Below are 16,705 nucleotides of genomic sequence, written 5' to 3'. Positions count from 1 at the left end.
CTCTGAAAGGAAGAGCGACCAAGAAACTAAGTGGTTAATCGGTTAATTGCAAGGGTGTCGGGGTGACTTGTTGGCCACCAAGCTGTGAATGATTTCGTCATTTTATAGACATGAAAGTACTTAGCCTTTTAGCGCACGGTAGAGAAAGAGTGCCCGTATTGACCCTGACGCGATTGGAGCAGACGCTTGATCGACTTATCAATTAAGAGGGCATTACACGTGTTTCAGTCGCTTAATTTGTGTCAGCAGAAGACCTATGGTCACATAATTTGTGGAGCGCTCATTCGCTGGGGGCGGAATTGCTCAGAGATTCTGCGTCAAATTATTACCATTAAAGTATATATTTTTTATGACTCTGAAAGTCACTTTACTGCGAATTTTGCACATATACTACATTAAAATTTCAGCGCTGTGTGAAACATGCAGAAATAACCACCTCGGAACATTAAGACAGCAAGTGAAGAAATTAAATTGAAAAGGTTTGCACATACAGGCATTTTGAGAACTGTTGAGACAGACGGTTTTTTAAAGTTCACCCCCTGCAAATGTAACGCTCTACTCATGTAAGCCTAGAAAATCCTCACTCACCACATCGTCCTCGTAAGATGAACTCCTGGCCGCGAGGCTGTTAGGAGCTTGCTCCTTAAGACTAGCTTGCTTTTCCTGAAACGCAAAAAAACCACGAATGTCAGCGGATGACCTACTCTCACAAGGCAGGTAATCATCAATCAATTTTTTTCAATCAATCGTTTATTTTAACTCGTTACGTCAAAGAGCTAAAAAACTCGTTCAAAATACGAACGTGTATAAATAACATCGATAATAATTACGGCTATGTTATAAAAACAGTTAAAAGGTGTATGTCTGTATTTAAAAAGGCTTCCAATATAAGTAGGTCCCGTACCATTTAAGCATTTGAAAAGAAATTAACGCCTGGTGTAAGCGCCTACAATATAAGGATGTCATGCTAGCCGTAGTGAGCAGCTCATCGTATGACATTGACTTGTTGTGGATGAGGTAGTATAAATGCTTTATAAAGTTTTATCATTGCATCATGAAGAAGAAAACGCCTTCTGCTTCTCAAGGCAGAATGCATGTCATTTGATTTGACGCTCTTTCAATGCGTGCGCTCCGCGAATATCGTACTCACCAGGTGGTTGTTATTGAGTACTGACGAACTCGGACTGCCCATAAGGAGTCTCTGGTAGCTCTGGGATCGTCCCCTCTGAAAGGAAGAGCGACCAAGAAACTAAGTGATTAATCGGTTAATTGCAAGGGTTTTGGGGGTGACTTGTTGGCAACCAAGCTGTGAATGATTTCGTCATTTTACAGACATGAAAATACTTAGCCTTTTAGCGCAGGGTAGAGAAAGAGCGGCCCGTATTAGCCGGATATCTTTTCTAGGATAATGTTTTGAAAGACCCCTAATGTGCGCACCAAAGGGTGTACGTAATAGCGAGGTAATAGGCGACAAAAATTGATCTCACTACAAACACACGTGCTTCGTTTAACTTTAAAAGAAAAGAGAAATTCCAACTTACCGCATCATTGCCGTTGTAAGATGGGTTCATAGCAGCGAGGTTCGCTTGCCTTTCCTTAAACGCAAAAAAAAAAACAAAACAAAAAAAACACGGATCACAGGTAAGCAAACAGACAAATGACTAATGACTTCATCGCAAAAGGTGGCGATCGATGATCACATTTGCAGGCTTCACGGCAAAAATGAATTTTCAGCCATCTGCTGACCTAAGCCTAAGCCTAAGTCGGGGAACGTACGCTTTCTTAGGGAAGACAGAAAATAAATAAACCAGAAAAACCAAACAAAAACAAAGTAAAAAATCTCAACAAATCAAACAATCATTGACTCCCCGCACCACCCTGGGTGGGGAAGAAGCTGGAAAGGGGAGATCTCATTTGGAGATAAGATCGCAAAATTCCACGCTATTAAATGACTAAGCGCTCAAGTGACAGGTTTAGATTCTTGAATGAAAATCCGACGACCTCAAAAGATGAGGTCAAGCACTTACCACGTCATCCGGAAAAGCTGAATTCTGATGATTCTTTCTGAACTTGGGCCGCTTCTGTGAGAAACAAAGAAACAAAAAAAACATGAATCTTAGAGAAGCTCTAGAAACCGCGAGCTGGGGTAGTGTTAAGGGGAGAAGGGAGAGGTTACTGAACTAATAGCTGAAAATTGGTTACTGTTGGAACCGTCAGCATGAAAAGTCTCTTTACTGAACTGATGGCTGCAGATCTGTAACGCATAATGAATCGGCTCTTCTAAGACCAATGTTGAAGAAACAACTTGAGCGTTTAAGCGCTTAAACGCTGTAGTATCACGCCCAAACAATGGTATCGTATCTCCACTAGTAGCTAAGAAAACGTCTCACCGGTTTGGAGGGTGACCCAGGGCCACGGGTTTCTTGTGCTTCGGTCGAGAAATCCATTCTTTTAGTCTTTTCTCTCTCTCTCTCTCTCTCTCTTGTTTTTCCTGTCATACAGAAAACAAAAAGGTAGGTTTACTCAAGACTGGCTGTGTAGCTGGGTGCGGTCGGTTAAGAATCATTGCCATATATGCCACTCGATGATATTTTTTGCAGGAAAGAGAAAGAGAATCGCCATGAAAAAACAAAACAAAACAAAACAAAAAGGAAAAAGTCCAATAATAAAAACAAGGTAAGAAAGGAACGAAACGATAGACTACCTGTGTTGGTGTTTCCCCACGCATCGCAACTGCAAGCGCAAAGGCTATGGTCCCTGCTTTTCAATGGGGGAGATTGTAATCTGAAACCCGCACCGACGCCCATACCATGAACTGGGCCTGTTTCGGCCACATTAATTTTTAGGCCGCTGCATCAGTTTTTTGTCAATCAAAAGCTAAGTTGTTTTCGAGTGTTTTGTTTTGCTTTTGCTTTTTCTATTTTTTGCCACAAACAGGTGATCTCTACTGAACTTTATCCCGCGCAGGTAAACCAGGGACGCTGCCCACAAACTTAAACCGAGCATTTGGTACGCTAAGCAATACAACAACGTTTATTTCGCAGTACCATTTACATAGATGGTGTTGCATTAAAAAAAGAAGGGAAAAATAATAAAACAGATTTATATTTTTCCCCGCTTCCCCCCCCCCCCGTCCCCCCAAAAAACAACCACAACAAAACAAAACCAAAAATACGGCAAGTGACTGACCAAAAGCGCGTATTCAAAGGCCAAGCAAGTTTTTTGGGGTTTTGTTTTTCAAGCAGTTGGCTTCAACTTTGTTTCCGCCTTTATTGAAAACTCAATAAAACCTTGTACCCGACAGAACATGTACAATAAACATTACCGAAATTGGTTATCCAAAGCAGCAGGCGCCATCTTGAAAATACCAACGCGTTTTTCCACCCATCTTTTCAAACTCCCGCTGAACCTCACCTCTCGAAAACGCTCCAGACGCGAACTTTAGTTTCCTGTCTACATTTCCCACAGTTTCTTAGGCACTTTTCTACTGCCAGGTAAGCACCAGAGACTGTCAAAAGTTGCCAAAACAGGGTCATCTTTCAAGGTCGCATACAACACCACAAACATACCTCCGCTGACAAGCTCCATGGCAGGCACACTTACCTTAACTACCAAGACATTGTGATCGTGTTGTACAAATCGGAATTGTTTTCTCGTCCTGAAAGCAAGACACACTCTTCCAGACAAGCCTGCCAAGCCGGTGAGTCCGCATGTTTTCTATTCAGTGCTATATTTGTGTAACGGAGGCATTTTCATGTGCATATCAGCAACAATTTTCATGTGAGGACGTCAAACAAAATGGCGGATTCATTCCTCTAACTTTCGAAGCATCGTCTATTTTGTTCTTTTGCTAGATAATTTTTATCCGGAGTTTTTCACTGATCACAGTGAAAGAGCAAACACGTTGTCCTCAGCAGCTTTCTTTGAACTATTTTCCAGTGAAATTATATTTGTATGTTTAATTTCTTGTCGAGGAATAATATTGTTATTCGGCTCGGTGGAATAGCTCAAAGGATAAGGGTTACGGGCCCTAATGGAGTTCTTTCATTATTATTCAGTCTACATTTGGTGATTGTTATTGCTATTTTTTTCCTTTGCTATATTGTTGTTATTATTCTAGAGCGCACACACACTTCTATGAAGTTCTAGCTGATTTGGGCTTCCTAGTTTCCCAAGCCAAAAGCTAAGTTCTAAACTTTTAAAAGCATGGGTCACTACACAGTATTGTTTCAGAGACTGCATTCATAGCTGTTTCTCATGACTTACAGTATCCAACAATCTACACTACCTTATTTCTAGAAAATTCATGCCAGGTGTAAAACTCATTTTGTGTTTACCCCTCCACTGCTAAAACCCAAGGATATTGAACAGCGAGGTGAAAGAGAGTGTGTTGGTCAAATTATTGTTGAGTCTGTGCACAAAACCCCATGGTGTTGCTGTTTTAACTAAACCTGAAGACGTGAAATTCAAGCTTGTTGACAGTAAGTTAATTCGTCTTTCTTGAAGTTCGTACATGTACTTTTGCGGCACCATGAATTACATGGTCATGTTTACTTTTGCTTGTGAATAAATAAAACGCAACAGGAAGATGTGCCTTTTTGTAGGACAGGTTTTGAGATAAAAATTTTTCTGCCGTTGGAAGCAAATTTGCTGAAGACTTTGAATTTTTTGTTTTAAAGACTCTTGAAAACTATCACCAAATTTCGCATAGTGGTCCTTGGTCTGCAACCTATGTCTTTGGTGTAATTACATTTTGCAAAATAAATGAAACCTTTTGCTTGATAAAAGGGATGTGTTAAAATATTCCTTATACATGTTTCCAATTTCTCTTTTCTTAATATCTTGAATACATACAGAGTTTTGAGTAATTATTTTCTACCGCACTGAATATATTCTCTATATTTTAATTTTTCATATAATTTTTTCATATTTTCATTTTTCACAATTTAGCAAACTATTTCAGTTTTCTCAATTTCAAACTGTCTTACTCCTCTATGTAACACAAAGCTGAAAGTCTTGGAAATTCTCCTGTTGGCAACTACCTGCTGCTATAAATGTTGACTGTTGATTTGACTGGGAATTCACTGCACCTGCCACTTTGTTTACATCAAAATATAGTTGTGCAATACCATCTGGGGGAAAACTATTCAGCCAACTATTTTAGGAATAAGTTAAGTGGAATATCAAAATTAATTGCTCTTTAAATACTTGCATTTTTCTCCTATTATGTCTCTAGATCTTAACAACAAATTTAAGTTTACTGTATATCAATATGAAAGAAATCCTTAATATTCACCCTCCAGAGGTGTTAAGAAATACAGAACTAATGCACTGAAAAGCGCTTGCACATTAGGAGCCAAATCTTTGGATAATAGCCTCCTCATCTGCGGTCCTCTCTGAGGTGAGGAATGCTCTCCAAGGGGACGCTGGAGGAAGTTTTCTCCCAATGGCAACTATTGCAGCTAATTTTGACTGTTGATTTGGCTGGGAATTCACTGCACGTGCCACTTTCCTCAAGTCATCCCAGAAGAGAGAGTGCCCTGTGACCAACTGGACACACAGAAGTCTTGGCAAGAGCTGGGCCAACTGGCCGATGTGCTTCAGGCACTGCAATCTGTTCCTCTTGCAGTCAAAGATTTTACACAGAAGATCTTTCACCTTGGTCTTCCTTTGTACTCTCTCAGCTGGAGACAACTGACAAGGCACTGCAAGAGTGTAAATTTGGTGCAATGCTGTGCTGCTTGCCAACAGCTGGGTCATGCGTGCATTTTTACTACTGTGTGCTCTGGCCATTAGGGCACATAGCCCAAGGTGTCTTGAAAATACATCACGGACAGAACAAGGGGATAACTTTAAAGCATATGGTTCGGGACTTTGCCTCAATCATCGCATCATTGCTAACCCAACTGTTACACACCTTACGATAGAGCATTTCTGTGTATGGTATGGGTAAAATAAATGTGCGCGTAGCCCTAAATATGGATAGATTGCCTCTTTTTTTCTTGTATTTTAATGAATTTTTGTTTTGTTATGTATTACATTTTACATTTTACATTTTTAGATTGCCTCTTACTCCCGGAGAAACGGTTTGGCTACAGGTAGAATGGCGTTGCGATTATCACATCCGGGACATCTGGAAGGGATGAGCTAACTCTGCAGGTGAGATCACTACTCAGTTTTTCATAATTCCCAAAACTCGTGTCCCTTGTTGCACAAATGTTACATTAGCAAAGGGAAGATACAGTGCAAAGAATTTTCATGTTGGTTTCTAAAAGGCAAAGTGGACTTAAACAGGATTCTCCTTCTTTTCAGTGTGACCATGAACTATACAAAGTTCTGGTAAATTACATCAACGATTTCCGTCCACTCCTTGCAAAGGATGACAGTGGGGACTACTTGCTTCTGGTGAGTGGATTTAAATTATCACCCTAAATTGGACACAGTAAGGTTTTACCCTAACCTTAAATTAGCTTTTGAAAATGTCTCAGTCTCTTGATTCACCTATATAAATCCCCTAACCACTCTCATAGAAGTCCCTGGGATTTGAAATTAATTCTCCTTAGGGTGATTCTTTGACATTTCTCACCCTTCAAGGGTGAATCGCGCCAAATTTTCACCTTATTGAGATCTTATTTGGGTGAAAAATATGGACAAAAAAGCACCCTTGTGAGGGTGAATCCTTTCAATTGGTTATCTTCATTTCAGTAGTTGGGGTTATTTTATCTGGAAAATCATCTTTTAGGACGAGCATTAAATTCAGCGAGGGTGCTTTCTCGACCCAATTCACCCTTCAGTTAATACAATGCTATCTTTGTATTTCTTTGTACTGGAACACATGGTTCTAGGAAAGCAAAAGCTGGACCTGTAAGAATCACTGTTTCTTTCACACGTTCAATATTATTGTCAATTTTACTAGAAAGATCCGAGTGTTTTTCCAACTTTAGTTCAGTGTTCATCCATGTCTTTTTTAACTTGTACCTTGCAGAACAGGAAGGGTCACAGATTCTCGGGACCTGCGTTCTCTGCACACATGAAAAGTTTGTTTCGTAGCCTGACTGGAAGATTGGTGACAGTGAATATGCTTCGATCTGCTTTCATCACCTGGTCGTATGGCAGAGAGTAAGATAATTATTTTTTTCTACTATACACTGCACAGCTTTTTTTCTGCCTCATCAAAGTAAAAATACTCACTCAACAAACTTAGAGATATTCACATCAGTCCAACTTTATCCTGGGATTGAATTTTTTTGTTTCTCTTTCTCGGTCATGCACTGGTGTGAGTTGATTATTGTTGCTGAAAAACCTTACTCAAAGGAGCATCATAATCTTATAGAAATAAAAAATTATAAAACATCTTGAAAAAGGAAAACTGGAGGTTGCTCTGTGACATTTCCCTAAATAAAAAAAATAAAACCAGAGAAAAGCTATGTGCAATATAGAATTTATAACAATAGGACATTTTATGAAATATATGTTGTAGTTAATTTTTTATGTCAGGTAATTTTTATTTTCCTTTGGTTTAAACGTCTTTGCCATACATCACCATACTCAAAAACAAAAGGAGAATAAAATTACCTGAGATAAAAAATCAACTAAAACATATACATTGGACCACTGGTGATCAGCATTAACAGTAGGTGAACAAGACAACCAATGATTACAAATATTTTCCACACATTAAATTTTGGCGGGTAGTATTTGGTAGGTCTGCCTTTCTTCGTGTTCATAGCCATCTCTAAAATAAGTTCTCCATTTCACAGTGATTGCACAGATGCCCTTAAGGCATCATTGGCGGCCGCTCTCAGACATTCATGGCAACAAGCCCAGCGTACCTATGACCGCGGTACCGCCAATGACAGAAAGCAGCTTGCTGTCAACCTAGCCAGGGAGTATGCAGAGGACCATTTGGAAGAGGAACCCGATAATGGCCAACCGCAGAGTTTCGGTGACTGCCCATTCAAACCGGGTGACTTTGTAGCTGTGGTGGAAGAGCATAGCAAGCTTAACTGCCCAAAAGTCCTGATCGGACAGATCCATTCTCTCAATCAACAAGGTGATGTTTCCCTTCTCTGGTACAAGAATGTCTCAAGGAACCTTTACAAACTGGAACTCAGCGGTGAACAGTGGACGGAGAGTTTGGAGAGCCTAGTGCCTGTTACAGCAAAGGTGCCAAAGAATCGACCAGGATTATATCAACTCTGCACTTCCCCGCGTCAAATACACAAGGTCGTCTTTGCAGATTAGGTGAGGAACGAGAAATTGAAAAAGCTGGTACTCGATTATCTACTGGGCAGTAATAAAGAAACAGAAAAAGTGTGTTTTCGCTCAAAAGGAAATTCTCATCGATTTTCTGTTTCCTCTTTCAGCCTGCCATGCTTCCAGATCAGAGATCAAGTGACCAGCTCAGTAAAAATCTACAGTCCACTGAAGAACTACAACTATTTCTGTAGTCTGCTACAAACTTTTCTTACACAATCATCTCATGACATTTTAGTTTTGTGTAACATTATTAGGCCTTCAATTATGCTTGGTGAAAAAAGGAAGCCTTTTTCTCGTTCGCAGTTCACTGTGGTGGGCCTTAACCCTTTAAGCCCCAGTATCCACGTACAAATTCTCCAAACTGATCTCTATACATTTCCTTCAAGAATAAGTAGAGAGAATTTGATAATAGATCAAGGCATTTTCTCTTGTGTGATCATTTTGTTACTGCTTATAACATCTCTTGGCAGTGTATGGATCTTGTTTGGAGAAATTTGATCTTGGTCACTATTGGGACTTAGAGGGTTAAAAATATTTCATTTAATTTTGAAAACAGTTTTCATTAGAAGCTGCTCTGGGAGTCAGAGCGGCCAGTCCGCTAGATAATTTTGAAGAGTGAACATTTCAATCATGTCATGAAGGTGTAGTGCTGTGAAGCATCGCGTCACATCACGTTAGTTTAAAGAATAATATTTGATGGTATGCACTTGTCAGACTGTGTACACCATTTAGGCCCCAGTTTCACATTAAAATTTCACACTTGGCTCCAAGGCTAAGGAAGAGAAGAACAAAAGAAGTGAATTATTCATCCCTGAATCTCATTGCCATTTCTTTTAGCTTTGGAGTCAAGGGTGGAGCTGTTGAAAGGATTTGTTTTATTTTCTTTTTTAATCTTGTAAGCAGTTTGGAATTTTTGGATAGACCAGGCAAAGTAAAAAAGGCCCACTTGTTGGTGTAACAAAGTAATAAATCAATAAGCTTACATATTCACACCACATTGTATTTATTTGCTCAGTTTGTTTCTTTTATGATAGGGGGTGGATAACTACTGAAATATGAAATGACAGGGGGTGGGTTAAATTTTTTTTATAGGTCAGAGAAATAAGTCATTTTGAATCTCTGCTTTGCCTTATTTAATGGAGTCAGTACACAGGATAATCGTTTTCGCAAAACAATAAATCTATTAAGGCAAAAATAGGAGAAACAACAAAAAACATACGTGAAAATCTTGTTTGGTATAAATTGTTTGGCAATAAGGCTTTGACAGTGGTAATGTCTTCATCTCAGTTCTGGAACTTTCAACTTTTTGTTTATAAGCAACTATTTGGTATATTGGGCTCATATTTTCAGTTAACTGAAATTGATATGTCCTTTTAAATGTATTCAGCAACTTCATTTGTTCAGCTTCATCAGGTAAAAACTTGGTGTGTTATTCGGACGGCAATCTAACACTCAAGCTCTCAGTCTCTTAGTCATGAATATAAGAAGGAATTTTTCTACTTTCCTCACTTAAGTTTTAACATTTCAAGTCTTTCAACCGTATTTTCAAATTTCCAACCTATTCATGCCAATTCAAAGAAAAACAGCCTCGGTTCCAGAGAAAAGTATTTATGCTGCTGTTTTGTCGAAGGCAAACAGTTCCCTCCTCCCCCAACAAACAACAACCCCCACCACCACACCCCACTCCCCTCCCCCTTCCCCCGTTCCACCCTACTTACAGAAAAGGGAACTGGCCCCTAATGGAAAGTGCTTTGATCTGTTTAATTCTCTCAACTAATTCGACATGAAACTGTATGAAGATCAACCGGGGAGAATTTGTATGTGGACACTGCAGCAAGATCGTTTTTCTAGCTGTCCAAGCTTTTGTCGTCGGGTATTTTACCGCTAATTTCCCCCTCAAAATATCACTGGTTCCTTATTCAAAGAAAGGCCGCTTCTTTGCACAAAATATCATTGGTGCTTTATTGAAAGAAAGGTTCGCCAGAATGAACCTTCTCATCAACCATCACCGAACAGAATCAGCAAATGATCACTGACAAAACAAGTAGTGTACACTTTTCGCATCCATCTTTTCAGCTAGCCGCTAGATTTGCGCTATTTCCTGCCATGTGAAAATTCTTCCAGAGGCGTCGTTGGCCACCGCCGCAAACTTGAACGAAGGGGGCTCTTGTTTGGGTTCATTGATAAAGGAAACCGTCAGTTGCGATGTTAAACCCTCGAACTATCTCGCACACCACATTGCGTCAGCCATTACGCCGCCGCGCGAAGCCTGGGTTTTTGCCCCGTCAGGGCAAAAACCCAGATTCCCTCGGCTGGAATATAAAAATAGCTCCACGGGGAAAACACGGATGACGTCATGGTCATGTAAAAGGCAACGAGTCTATTTGGAGAAATTGACGTAATGTGCCCTGATATATGTGTCCCCTTGCGAAATACTTGTTCAATCGACTAGACTCGACAATGCAGAAGAGAGCCACGAGCATCGCAGAGTTTTTCCCAGCGAAGAGATCGGATCAAGCAGAACAGCTTGATGGTGGACGAGCGACGCAGGAATCATCCAGGTAGGAAGTCATTTTTCAATTAAGTTTGTTTTCGGTTTTTTTCCCGCCGGCCGAGGACTCAAAAAAGCAGTCGCACCGAAGCAAGGTAAATGGTTAACCGTGATTTTCGGTTACTTAATTCACTTAGTATTGCCCAACCCCGTTGATCGTTATTGCGGATTTGAGACCATTTTCGAAATTAATCGGTTTTTTTTTTGCCTTTCTTTGGCGGGAGTTTATTTTTGCGGATTTGCGATTTTTTATGTTTTGCTGGAGGTTGATTTTTGCGATTTCCAGACAGTACCAGTACCCAGCATTGATAATATGTTTGTTATTTTCGGGAACTTATTTTTGCGGATCGCCGGAAAAAGCGGCGCAAAAACAAACAAATTCAAAAAGTCATGATTGATTGGGGTTGGTTAAGTCATATACCCTTGCTTTTCTATGTACCAACGAATCTAAATTGCGTGTATTTCAATTTAAACTTCTGCATAGAAAATTGGCAACAAACTATTTCCTTTTTAAAATTGGAATCAAATCTAATGATCAATGCAGTTTCTGTAAAGAAAGCTCGGAAACTCTTTTCAATTAAGTTTGTTTTCGGTTTTTACGTTGGGTTTGGAGAAATATGTGAGAAATTCTACTTATCGTTCTGTTTACTTCTTCCCGCTTTAATTCATTTTCTGAGGCGAAAGAATAACCAACAGATTGCTCACTTATCGTGCTTTTTTAAGTTGGATGTCTGATTGTTTTGTTGCAGATCTTCACAAGATCCGCCAGCGCCGAGCGAGGCTGGCAGTGATACGGCGGACAGCCCAGAAAGGTACAGATTTTTGCTTCGTGACAAGCATGAAACTATTACTAGCAACCCAGAGAAAAACCGCTTAAAACGAAATCGGGACTGATGAGGACCACAAATTGACTAGCTGATTCGATGAAACCGTAATTTCACCACCATAATTTTAACTACATTTTTGACGTGGCTACGTTAACAATGTCGTGTCTCTTATTCTGTGTAGGCCTTCTTGTTCCCGCCGGCCGAGGACTCAAAAAAGCAGTCGCACCGAAGCAAGGTAAAGGGTTAACCGTGATTTTCGGTTACTTAATTCACTTAGTATTGCCCAACCCCGTTGATCGTTATTGCGGATTTGAGACCATTTTCGAAATTAATCGGTTTTTTTGTTGCCTTTTTTTGACGGGAGTTTATTTACATGATTGATTGGGGTTGGTTTAAGTCATATACCCTTGCTTTTCTATGTACTAACGAATCTAAATTGCGTGTATTTCAATTTCAACTTCTGCATAGAAAATTGGCAACAAACTATTTCCTTTTTAAAATTGGAATCAAATCTAATGATCAATGCAGTTTCTGTAAAGAAAGCTCGGAAACTCTTTTGCACCTCTTTTGGGAATGCCCGTTCCTTAAATCCTTTTGGAATGATTTGTCGCTTCTCATGTCCTCATAAATTTCTTTAGTAGTCTATTACAATTGAAGGTGTCTTTTTGACAACGGGGTTAAACGACTGTATCTATTTGCTGTGTATTAATTCATTTCTGTTTTTTTCAGACAGTTTTTTGACCAGGAGGCGAGAGCAGAAGGGACACGAGACGGCCGAAGGTAGGTCAAGCATCTTTCTTAACATGCATAACCCTCGTATGCGGCTGTGCTGAGGAATGAGGAAAATACTTCACAGTAACTAATATTTTCCCGCGAAATCGCGCTACAGATTGCCGCGAGGGAAGGGAGGAATCAAGAATTAAAAACAACGACAACAACAACAACATGACTTTAAAAACTTTTTAAGAGATCACTTGAGGAGTATTTGTGAAAGAAAGTCTTTCAAGTTGTCATCAGCTATTTCGCCAATTTTTCCTTCTTTTCGGTGACATGTGCATTGACGTAGAATAGCCCGTACGGAAATGTTGGTAAGTTTCTATGTACGTGTTTATATGACGTTTGGCGTTTGCCATCAACGCCATTCTAAATGATCTGCTGTCCCTCTGCACTTACAGCGCTGACCACGACGATGAAGAAGATGAAGATGGTGACGTTGAGTCCTCACAGGACAGGGCCTTCTTCGTGGCGGACCAGGATGTGGTCGAGGAAAGTAGTCAGTCCTTTTATCGACAACAGGACGCGGCTTCCCTCCAAAGGGACGTCGAGAGCGTGGAGCCATATTTCCCCTTGGCATTCGCAGAATCCGCCGACCGGCCTCTAGCTTTCAACTTTGACTTGTTTCTGCTAGACAGCCTGTCGTTGCCAAGGCACATAGTGCCTCGAGATTCGCGGGAGGAGGTGTCCAATGCAGTTTTGTTCGACAACGCTGCCAACGCTATCAGCTACTGCACCGAGAGACTGGAAAGAGGGTGGAAAGATACGCGTCCCGCCGCTGATCCAACTGAGCGGGCAAGTCGCAGACACACCCACCCAAAGGTGAACAAGTGGGAACTCTTTCGCCGTCACAGCGCACGTTTGACCGAGGCTCTAACCAGCGGACAAGCGCCGTTTGACGCCAATTTAAACCGCGTTCGCTTGGACAGGTACGTTGATTAGAGACACTCGTAAAAAGCTATTTTTTTTGGGGGGGGGGGGGGTTATTCGCGCGAACTGACGATATTTTGTTCCTTTTGTTTCCTATTTATTGGCGATTTTCTAGAAAGTACACAGCATTGATAACATTTTCGTTTTTTTGTTTAATAATCCTACAATGCTATGTACACCGTTTCGTTTCCGAATGAAGGGGGCAAGTTGTAATTGAACAGACACGATTGGTTAGTACTTAACTTCTGTGTAGCGAATTTAAGTTATAGAGAGTATTCACCCTGGAGTAGATTTTACGTGTTTGCGGTAACTTTTATTTGCGGGAACTTATTCAGTCGCGGACCGCTGGAAAAAAAAACCGCCACACGGTACCCAATCAACTAATAATTTTAACCACAAAATCTTAAACGGCACACTTACGAAGCCCTGTCTGTTTTGGAACGACTGGTTTGGGGGCGCAAAGCAGGAAACCTATAGACAAGCCTTTGTGGACTGACCCTACTCTCTTGCTCTCCTAGGTTTGGAAATATCATGATCTGGGACGCTCCGGCCTGGAGCCTCGCAAGCCCTGAATTCACGCACGGCTTTCCCAAGCGGCTGATAGTGCAAGAACACGGGGGTTTCTTACCGGGGAACATAACCGTGTCGGCGAAGGCCAGCAATTTGACGCTGAGGCGTTTGGCGGTGTGCGACGTGGCCTGCTTGGTCAGTCAAGCAACGACCGCCGGCTCAGGTCTGAGTAGAGCACGGCTCCTTAACCTCCGCTACGCGGCCATCAGTTACCAGAGTGGGTCATTCTGCCCGCAGTACCTGGCTTCCGCCATGGTAGAGTTTGGCGTAAACTTCGCCACCTTTGAGGCATTATCGGCAGACACCTTGGACACGCTTCACGCCAGCCTCAAGCGGGGTTGGAGACAGGGCGACGACTCCAGCAGTAGCGGCGAGGAATCCAACGAACCCCTCATATCCTGTCCGGAGAGTGTTATGCAGGAGATAGGCAAGTCCAGCGCGGAGTCTTCTTCGGAGGCTGGAACCTCCCAACAGCCACCAGGGGACAGCGAGCGGACAATGCTCTGTGCTCTCCTCGCACGGCTGAGCAGCCGGCCCGGCTCGGAAAGCAGCGACTCAGAGGAGGACCACCATGGGGAGACTGACGGAGAGAACACCTCGACGACAGTGAGTGGCGCACGCGCAGCAAGGAAGAAGAGAAAGACTTCCTCTGTAGGCGGGAGGAGAGCCAAGGCGTCCCGTGTGGGAGAAGCGACGGAGGGCAGGGAACCAGGTAAAGAACGCTGAAAAATGAAACCAAACTCGATTATCACTCGCACATAATAATAATAATAATAATAATAATAATAATAATAATAATATTTCTATAGCGCTCTTATCCTATGTTCAAGGCGCTTTACAGTCATGTAAACAACATTATTGAAAAATATCTACAAATATACAACCATATCCTATTATATTTACAATGAGTAAAAAAGGGAAAAATTAAAACTAACGAAATGTATACAAATCTATAAAAACAATGATCCGTTATTATGATACCAATACATGCTGGTATCAGCACATGATACCAGCTTCGTGTTCTAGGTCTCAGGAGTGACCGATTTCAGTTTGTGGAGTTGTGCGCACACGCTGAGACAGTCGCAAACATTTGGTAGCTAAGAAGCAAACTTGAAAAGCATTGATAGATTGCTTATGTCATTCTTCTTATATTAGGAAAGTGCTAGCAAATATGCTGCGAAGTCTGAAACAAGAGATTTCCTTGCAACAAGAATAACAAACATGGAATCAATACCCCAAGAATAACAAAATTGAGCAAAATTTCATACTGGTAAAGGAACAAAGGCACAACATCATTTTTTCGGCTAAAGTTGCGACACAGCTGGGCTAGCAAATGTTTGTTTTCTATTTAGCGTTTATCTTATATTTTAAGTTGTTTGACATCCATATTGCTTAATTTTTATATATTACATTAATCTTAACTCTTCATTTTTGTAATGCGCATTTGATCATATTTTTATGTGAACCTGGGCAATATAAATGATACGCTCACTCACTTCCAAATCATTAACGGCGAGAACTCCCTGTTTCATTTCAGCAGGTGTAGAAACGACAGGCGAACCAGTGACGGCGCAAGAGGAAGAAGAGGCAAATCCCTGGGGCTTGCAGGACGGGTCGGTCGCGGGACTCAGGCTTGACGCCTTCCCAGACGCGGAGACGTGGCAGGACATGTTAACTTTCTTCCGACAACACCAGCCGCTTCGCCAAGAGGTGGGTGTCCACACTGATGGTCTCTTATCCCTCCCTATCCTTCTTATGGTTATCGTTATCGTTGCTATTTTTAAGGAGAACATTTTCCGTCCGCCGATGACACAATCAGAAACACTGCATTTTTTGTTCTTTCTCTTTCCAAACAGGAAATACGAACCGCCATGCCCAGGGCAGGCGCTTGGCAAGGAGACCCCGAGAGGGCACAAGAGGCCACTAGCAACCTGATTGCAGACGCACGCCGCCAACTGCTTGGTGAGAAGATGGCAGCCCTCTTCGTCATCTGCGGCCGCGACAACTGTAACTGCCGAGAAGACAGCTGTGCTCTGAAAGGCGGTCAATATTGGCTACAAGAGCAGCCACGAAAACCCTGCTCGCAAGACCTCCGCTGTGCCGTTTGCAGCGTCTTCACACGACACCTGGACCTCTGCAATCTCCTCGGTAGGGCGTCTACTAGCAAGGGCGCTCTCTTCAGTCGACTCCTTGCGAGTTCCGTGGCAGTTCACCAACTGTACGACCTCGCCGTCCCGGCAGACTTGCCCCCCGGTCAGAGGGTGACCAGAAAACAGACCGTAAAGGGGATACTGTGCTCCATGTTAGACGTCGAGAGAAATAGGCTACAGTGCCTCAGGCGCATAGGAGAGCTAGCCACGCTGGTGCCTAAACTGCTCTGTGTTCAACTTAGCAGCGGTCGCGCACTCTTCTGGGAACAACTGAGAAGAGTTTCCAACACGGTGATCGGACAACGCGGTCGAGCGGCAAAACTAGTCGCTCTGGAAGCTTTCCGCAGGAGAATGCCGGACGATTCGCCCTGGAAGGAGTTCTTGACCCCCGATTGAGATCTCCCGCATCGCAGTGACTGCCCGTGAATGACTTTGCATGTGGCGCTTCAGAGTTTATTCAGTACTTGTACTTTAAGCAGTTTATTCAGTACTTGTTTATTCGGTACTTGTGTTCCATTTTGCCTTCCTTCTTGTTACTTTCCTTTTTCGACAGTAGTGTGTCTGCCGGTTGAAGTGCAGGATGCCTGTAAAAGATAGCAATTAAAACTGTCAATAAAATGTTGCTTTCGCATGATCATAACTGT

At 41.9% G+C, this 16,705-nt stretch overlaps 3 protein-coding genes across 4 annotated transcripts; 2 read left to right on the top strand and 1 right to left on the bottom strand.

Annotated features, from left to right (window-relative positions):
• Positions 1-1,066: 1,066 nt before the first annotated feature.
• Positions 1,067-2,799, bottom strand: LOC140936412 (uncharacterized). The gene is made up of 4 exons (XM_073385880.1): positions 2,391-2,799; positions 2,028-2,081; positions 1,542-1,595; positions 1,067-1,225 (listed from the first exon to the last, which is right to left on the bottom strand). Exons 1-4 carry the CDS (start codon positions 2,496-2,498, stop codon positions 1,118-1,120), a joined length of 324 nt encoding a protein of 107 aa, XP_073241981.1. The 5' UTR covers positions 2,499-2,799; the 3' UTR covers positions 1,067-1,117.
• Positions 2,800-3,592: 793 nt separating this feature from the next.
• Positions 3,593-9,249, top strand: LOC140939067 (uncharacterized). Of its 2 annotated transcripts, XM_073388622.1 has the most exons (7): positions 3,593-3,700; positions 4,300-4,481; positions 6,062-6,159; positions 6,313-6,405; positions 6,986-7,119; positions 7,761-8,244; positions 8,367-9,249. In XM_073388622.1, the coding sequence occupies exons 5-6, from the start codon at positions 7,031-7,033 to the stop codon at positions 8,242-8,244; spliced, it is 573 nt and encodes a 190-aa protein (XP_073244723.1). In that variant the 5' UTR covers positions 3,593-3,700; positions 4,300-4,481; positions 6,062-6,159; positions 6,313-6,405; positions 6,986-7,030; the 3' UTR covers positions 8,367-9,249. The 2 variants fall into 2 exon arrangements, with proteins under 2 accessions (XP_073244723.1, XP_073244722.1); XM_073388621.1 differs by lacking the exon at positions 4,300-4,481 and having other exon boundaries at positions 3,599-3,700.
• A 1,466-nt stretch (positions 9,250-10,715) lies between these two features.
• LOC140938451 (uncharacterized) lies at positions 10,716-16,457 on the top strand. Its single transcript, XM_073387924.1, has 8 exons — positions 10,716-10,820; positions 11,560-11,622; positions 11,819-11,872; positions 12,367-12,417; positions 12,813-13,340; positions 13,860-14,623; positions 15,452-15,621; positions 15,768-16,457. The coding sequence occupies exons 1-8, from the start codon at positions 10,720-10,722 to the stop codon at positions 16,455-16,457; spliced, it is 2,421 nt and encodes an 806-aa protein (XP_073244025.1). The 5' UTR covers positions 10,716-10,719.
• The last annotated feature ends 248 nt before the right edge of the window (positions 16,458-16,705 follow it).

Source organism: Porites lutea, chromosome 5 (assembly GCF_958299795.1).
Source record: "Porites lutea chromosome 5, jaPorLute2.1, whole genome shotgun sequence".
In the NCBI taxonomy this organism is placed as follows: Eukaryota; Metazoa; Cnidaria; class Anthozoa; order Scleractinia; family Poritidae; genus Porites; species Porites lutea.
This window is presented reverse-complemented; position numbering and strand designations above follow the sequence as displayed.

What these genes read in the sequence shown, in the direction of transcription:
- LOC140936412 (XM_073385880.1), bottom strand. Translation starts at nt 2,498, where the DNA reads ATGACAGGAAAAACAAGAGAGAGAGAGAGAGAGAGAGAAAAGACTAAA. An exon ending in CTGGGTCACCCTCCAAACCG is followed by an intron (nt 2,082 to 2,390) that starts GTGAGACGTTTT and finishes TGTTTCTCACAG; the next exon opens with AAGCGGCCCAAGTTCAGAAA. An exon ending in CTTACAACGGCAATGATGCG is followed by an intron (nt 1,226 to 1,541) that starts GTAAGTTGGAAT and finishes TCTTCCTTTCAG; the next exon opens with AGGGGACGATCCCAGAGCTA.
- LOC140939067 (XM_073388622.1), top strand. Translation starts at nt 7,031, where the DNA reads ATGAAAAGTTTGTTTCGTAGCCTGACTGGAAGATTGGTGACAGTGAAT. An exon ending in ACCTGGTCGTATGGCAGAGA is followed by an intron (nt 7,120 to 7,760) that starts GTAAGATAATTA and finishes TCCATTTCACAG; the next exon opens with TGATTGCACAGATGCCCTTA.
- LOC140938451 (XM_073387924.1), top strand. Translation starts at nt 10,720, where the DNA reads ATGCAGAAGAGAGCCACGAGCATCGCAGAGTTTTTCCCAGCGAAGAGA. An exon ending in GCGACGCAGGAATCATCCAG is followed by an intron (nt 10,821 to 11,559) that starts GTAGGAAGTCAT and finishes GTTTTGTTGCAG; the next exon opens with ATCTTCACAAGATCCGCCAG. An exon ending in AACCGCGTTCGCTTGGACAG is followed by an intron (nt 13,341 to 13,859) that starts GTACGTTGATTA and finishes TTGCTCTCCTAG; the next exon opens with GTTTGGAAATATCATGATCT.